This window comes from Penaeus japonicus, unplaced genomic scaffold (genome assembly GCF_977035675.1).
Source record: "Penaeus japonicus unplaced genomic scaffold, GWHDUDI00000001_assembly GWHDUDI00000014, whole genome shotgun sequence".
Taxonomy (NCBI): domain Eukaryota; kingdom Metazoa; phylum Arthropoda; class Malacostraca; order Decapoda; family Penaeidae; genus Penaeus; species Penaeus japonicus.
The window spans coordinates 18369761-18376112 of NW_028234416.1; the positions used below are offsets into that span (position 1 = coordinate 18369761).

The following is a 6352-nucleotide window of genomic DNA, read 5'->3' on the forward strand; positions in this document are numbered from 1 at the left end:
TATCAATTGTTGCAAGAGTTAACTAAAATGAAATTGAAGAATTTGATTTTTACTCTACTCTTGATTCTGTCATAACAATTACAGTGATGATTATGTTGATAATCATAATGCTAACAATAACAGTGATAACGATAATGATGATAATAATCATAACAACAGATAGCAATCCTAGTGCTACTACTACAATTAATAACAACAATGAAAATGTTATAACAATTATGATAATAATGATGATAAGAAGAAGGATACTAACAACAATAACAATAAGATACCAAAATCATGATATTAGAAATAATAATGATAATGATCATAATGATGATAACAACAGCAACGGCGACTATGATAATAATAGAGTTGATAATGATAATACTAATAATAATGTTAATGATAATGATAATAATAACATGATAACATAATGATGGTGATAATGACAACAATGAGAATGATGATAGCAATGAAGATAAGGATAACGATGATAGTAATGAAACTATCAAAGGATAAGAGTAGCAATAACTGTGATAGTAATGATGATAATAAGGATAAATATCATGATAGCAATAATAAGACGAATGAAAATAGTAATGATAATAGTATTGGTAGTAATAGTGATAATGTTAGTGATGATGATAATAGCAATAGGGAGAATAATGGATACGGATAATAACGATAGTAATGATAATGATGATAATACTAATGATAATAGGAGTAATTATAATGTTAATAATGATAGTAATAATGTTAACAATAATAGTGAAAGCAATAATAACATTATCATGATATTGATTATTATCATTATCATGATCATATCACCATTATCATCATCATTATTATCATAATTATAATCATCGTTGTTATCATTATCATTATCATCATCATTATTATTATCATTGTTATCATCAATATCATTACTGTTATTGATATCATTATTATTATTTTCATTCAATTTTTGCCGCTCGTATCCCCCATCTCTAAAACAAATTTGCGCTCGTATTCCCAATAACAATCAAAACCCTTGGTTCCTCCCTTTAAATTCGTTGAAATAAATATCTTCATTTCTTCACCATGTATTACAGGAATTAATAGTGAACAGGCATGGAGGCTGATGTAATATCTTTGGAAGGTCATCTAGTTGCTCTGAGCCATACATTTAAGTATGTTTTTCTCGCATTAATGAGTTATTTAGAGATCAGCATAGGTAGCCTAGAAGAATGTATTAGCATTGGTTGTTATATGCTTCATGCCCTCCGCTACTATAAGGGTCCAGATTGTGGGGTACTGGGGGGAGGGTGGGGGCGTGGGTAAAGTTGATTACTTATGGGTAGTAGAGGTTGAGAGGAATCTATTGATACCACTTTTGTGGTATTTAATAATGTGGTATATTTGTTGTATTTAGATGTGGCGCTATTCGGAAAATTTACTACTAATATTCTTTTTGATGATGATGACAATCATCATCATCATCATCATCATCATCATCATCATCATTATCATCATCATCATTATCCACTTTATCTTCATCTTTATCATTATTCTCATCATCCACTTTATCTTTATCATAACCATTCTCATCACCATCACCACTACTACTACCATCTTTACACTTGCATTCATCTTCATCTTCTTCATCTCTGTTTCTGTCTATATCTCTATCTCCATTTCCATCTCCATCTACTCATCCTTATCTTCCATCTTCAATATTATCATAACCATAATGATTATCATTATCTTTGTCATCAACCCAAGCATCATGAAAAAATTTAGTATCAGTGTTTTTACTTTGATAATTGTTGTAGTGTTGACAAAACAGATTAAGACTGCAAGATATTTTGGAATTGTCATAATTGTTATTAACATTATTTTCCATATATTTATTTTTCATAATTTTTATATTTCATGGATTCATTTTATTTAGAAACAGTGTCAGTTGGTTATGTATATTGTTATGTAAATTGAGTATTGTCAGATTTGATATCTTTATTATTGTTTTTCTTTTCCAGAATTTGTAATGATGTGTTATTCTTGATGGAGATTCTGTCTGGAGAGGAGGTGAAGCATATTCTAATAAGAAGAAAGAGTCAACTAACATGGCACCAACAGCTTGATATTACTTCAAAATACATGGTTACATATCTGAAACCAGATGTACTCTACAAGGTTAGTATTGTGATGCTGTTGAATACCTTCATAATTGTATGAGTATCTGTAGACAAAGAAAGGAAATGCATTGGATACTAGTACCCAAAATAAGAGAAATAAGATGATATTTATCTAAAAGAATAAAGAATCCAAGTGAATTTCAGATACTTGTTTAATAGAGAATAAAATTGTGCTATATATCTTTAAACTATGGTCATCATAACCATTAACAGAGAATAGTGTGTTATACTAACATATTAAAATATATGATTTGTTTTTAATTTCCAGGGAAAACATAACATACCGATCTTCCATGCAACTCGGAAATCGCAGCTAATTTTTGTTGAGACTGATGAAGTGCCCAAGCTCCGTAACTTGTGTAATGATCAGAGTCTTATATCCTATAAGGTATTGCCTGATGTTTGAATATTATATACTCTTATCTGTGGTGACTTAATTTTTTGATTTTATCTACATTAAAGAAGACTAAAACATTTATGTTTGGTGCAATGCAAGTTCGAAACTTATATAGGAATAAAGAGGTGATGAATAAATGAATAAGTAGCATGTATATATCAACAATTATTATTTTATAGGGTATTGTGACTTCCGTGCTTGATGAAGACATTGGCATATATCAGCTTGATGGCCGTACTCGTCTGGTTATTTCTTATATCCATGACATCACTGGAGAAGTTTGGAATATGTCAGAAGACTCAAAAGACCAGGAACTACTCAGCAGCAGAGCATCTGAGAAGCATTACAGATTCCTAAAACCTGGAGATAAAATTATGATTTTCCATGCCCACTTGGCCAAGATTGATGGCACACCATCTTTGTCCTGTTGTGGGAGAAGTCTAGTGCTGAAGGAAAGGTGAGTTAAACACATTTTCAATAGAGAGTAAAATGCTTAGTACTGTTCTTTTAAAGCAATGGACTCAAAATGGTATTCTTTCTTGGAGGAAGATAGTTTCTGATTATTTCCTTTCAGAAAATCCCTTCTCAGTCCAATGGGGATAAGAAGCCCTAATGCTACCTTAGATATGCTACATTACTATAACTTTGGCATGCCTGGCCTGAAGTGGTTGGTTGAAGTGAGAGACCATCTTGTATCTGTTCTTTGTCCTAGCATTGTGGAGAGGAACCACATCTTAAGGTTGGACTTCTTTTCTCATTGTATTTGCAGAAATTTGGTAAAATTGTTCAGCACTTTTTAGCTTGAAGAAGGATATGTTTGATCATGATGTTTTATATTGTTTCATTTGGTTTGAGAGAGAGAGTAAAAAAAGAGTTTGAATTACAGTGTGTGAACAGATTTTGAGTTACAGGATATTTAGTCTTTTATTTGTTATTACAGGAGAAAGCATAATGGGGAGCGGAGTGTTTTAATTCAGCTGCTGCAACTGGCTGCTGATCGTCAGCTGATATCTGCAAATTCCCGTTCACTGACCCTAGAGTTTTTGTCTTTGACTCATCAGTGTGTTCTGAACAGGGTGAGATTTCTGTTTTTTGCTCTACATTATGTACATACATAAGGTAGACATGGTGTAAGTATACATATATGATAAACTTACAGTGACTAGCTATAAGCGTGATGATGTGGGTGTAATTAATCCATTGTAGACATGGATAGATTTGCTTGACTGGTCTACAGGTTGGGCACTAGTGCCACCTGCACAGCTCTCTGGAGATAATGCTTGATGGAGACAGTGGATGGGTACCATTCAACGTCCCTTTCCTGCTGGTGTTAGGAGAGAGAAGTGCCATCTGTGTTTGGGATTTTAAACTAAACCTAATTTGCTGAATATTATGTCAGTTGTAGCAATTATAATTGTAATTGTCATCACTGGTTACTAAAAAGGGTTATTCCTCATGTAAAAAAGGAATTATTCACTCTCCCCAAACTTCAATTATACCATGATGATTATTGTCATGTACATCATGACATCCGCCGTCAGGCCAAAAACTTGTGTGTTAAATGATTGCAGTTGTGTTAAATTCTTAACCCAGTTTTTAGTATTCACAGGAAAAAACAGATAACAAAAATCAGTCTGAGATGGTGGACTTAATCTGACAGTTGGATTTATTGATGAAATCAAGTTGATTATCGTTTTACTTTTTCAGTGTTGTGAACACCCAACATCACAAATAATAATGCTCATAAAACCAAAACAGGTGCAAGTTTTCTATGGTTTCAGTGTATTCTAGCCTAAAATATTCTACCATTTTATTTTCTTCACATATAGAATTCCCTATTATCAGATTGGCTTTTTCTCTCTTATAAATAGAATATTGGGAGAGAAAAGGAGATGTACCAGCTCTTATTGGTCTCCTGTTTCCTTTAACCTGGATCTTTGTGGTTCTTTTCAAAGCAAATTCTTTATACTATCACTACAAAACATTTTTAACCCTTCTGAGATGGGGAGATGGGCCACACATTAAGATAAGCGTTTCACGCCGGGGCCGTTCCAGCTTTGCGCGGTCGCAATACCGGGGTTCTCGAACGCATAAGCCTAACGCCTCGAGATTCTCGGGCGCACAAGCTGCGAGCCTGGGTTGCCCGCTCGCTCTACCCGAGCGCGCAGCTTCCCCTCATAGCTTGTCCAGGGCGTCTGACGCGAAAAACACAATACGTGCTATCACGTCACCCGGCGTGAATGGGTTAAGATAAGCATCTTAAGAGGTTTTCTGATATTTTCTTTACTTAGGGTAAGATATATGAGTCTCTGTATGATATGTTAGCAAAATTGTACTAATTAGCATTTTTTATGATACCCTAGTTATACAAATGAAAGGATAAAAAAAAGAAAAAAGATAACTGCGAAAGTGTTCCTACCCCGCAAGACTTGCCTACCACAGAAAGGTTAAAGAGTAAAGGCCAGAAGAGAGGATGCAAAGTCTCTTAAACTGAAAAAACTGATATCCATATTTGTCTTGTATAGATTTTATATTTAGAGTTGATTTGAAATTTACCATATCATCAATATAATATTTCAGGACTTTGAGGCCCCATTCTCCCTCTTGAGTGTATTGGATCTGGAGGCTTCTGCCAACATGGAGGAACGTGATGGTGAAGAGAAGCAGAAACTCTGGACGTATAACATCGATCATCATGACCACTCAAGGTCTATCATTGGTGTGTTGCAGCTCGGGCAAAATGGGGTCTTGCAATTACGCGATCAGCATGCAGATATAGATCTTGTAGTTGTAGGGAACAAGGACAATTTGTTGAAAAAGATTGGAGCAATAGTTGTTCTGTTTAATGCCCAGTATGTACAGGAGAATTTTAATATCATAGAAGAAGGGAGTGATGAGTATTACACAAAAAAATACATGATTGTAAGAAATGATGACATGGTAGTGCTCAGAATAGATGACAAGCAAGAGAGTATGGAAGAAATGGAGACTGGTGAGGACACTTTTTATGATGTAAAGATCATTTCAAAGTCAAATATAATTTGTAACCAACACCAAGGAAGGAAACTGTATAAGGAAAACTTTCATGTGGATATGTTCTTCATGGCCCAGGCTATTATACAAAAGCTTCATCAGAAAGATTCTGAAGGAGAGAGATGGAAAACATTTGTAAAGTTTCATGGGAACAAAGCATTGTATCATCCTTGTATTGAAGATGGCATTTGTTACAAGGTTAGAATACCAGAAACGAGTATCTCTGACTTGAAGATGAGGAAACAGTACTCAAATTCATGGTTGCAGCCTCTGAAAGCCTATTTTGGGACTTGTGAGTGCATTTATCTCCCAGAGGATTCTTGTATAGAAGGCACTGTACTAGGAACAAAGCATCTGAATGAGACCAGTGTTTGCCAGGTGCTAGACTCTTCTTATACAGAATGTGGACCAATATCAGTCAGGGCAGTTATCAAGGATAGACAGCACATGACTCCAAAGTTTCCCTCAGAGTTTAAATTCAATAATGCATCTTCATCCAGTAGATATCATGTAGGTGTCCCTGGAAACAAGATAATAAGGGTCTTATTATGTGACTGTGAAAACCCTGATGAGGAGATCTGGCTTTACCTTAGCAGTACTTCCAATTATCATGTCCCACAGTATTCACTTGGCATGATACCAGGTGTAACCATTATTGTATCTTGTGTCCTGAGGAATGTTTCAAAACAAAACAAAAAGATATACCTTCAAAGCACTGTTTTCACGTGTCTGACACCAATCTCTGTGGCTGCACCAGACCTAACCT

The 6352-nt window shown here is 34.6% G+C and overlaps 1 protein-coding gene across 1 annotated transcript in view; it reads left to right on the top strand.

Annotated features, from left to right (window-relative positions):
- The first annotated feature begins 981 nt into the window (after positions 1-981).
- LOC122259528 (CST complex subunit CTC1-like) overlaps positions 982-6352 on the top strand; it is a 7394-nt gene continuing 2023 nt past the window's right edge. Inside the window, exons 1-7 of the mRNA XM_043026369.2 lie at positions 982-1151; positions 1998-2154; positions 2425-2544; positions 2733-3010; positions 3128-3292; positions 3494-3629; positions 5134-6352. The exon at positions 5134-6352 is cut by the window's right edge and continues 2023 nt beyond it. Coding sequence (XP_042882303.2) covers positions 1093-1151; positions 1998-2154; positions 2425-2544; positions 2733-3010; positions 3128-3292; positions 3494-3629; positions 5134-6352 — 2134 coding nt within the window. The 5' untranslated portion in view covers positions 982-1092. The remainder of the gene's footprint in view (positions 1152-1997; positions 2155-2424; positions 2545-2732; positions 3011-3127; positions 3293-3493; positions 3630-5133) is intronic.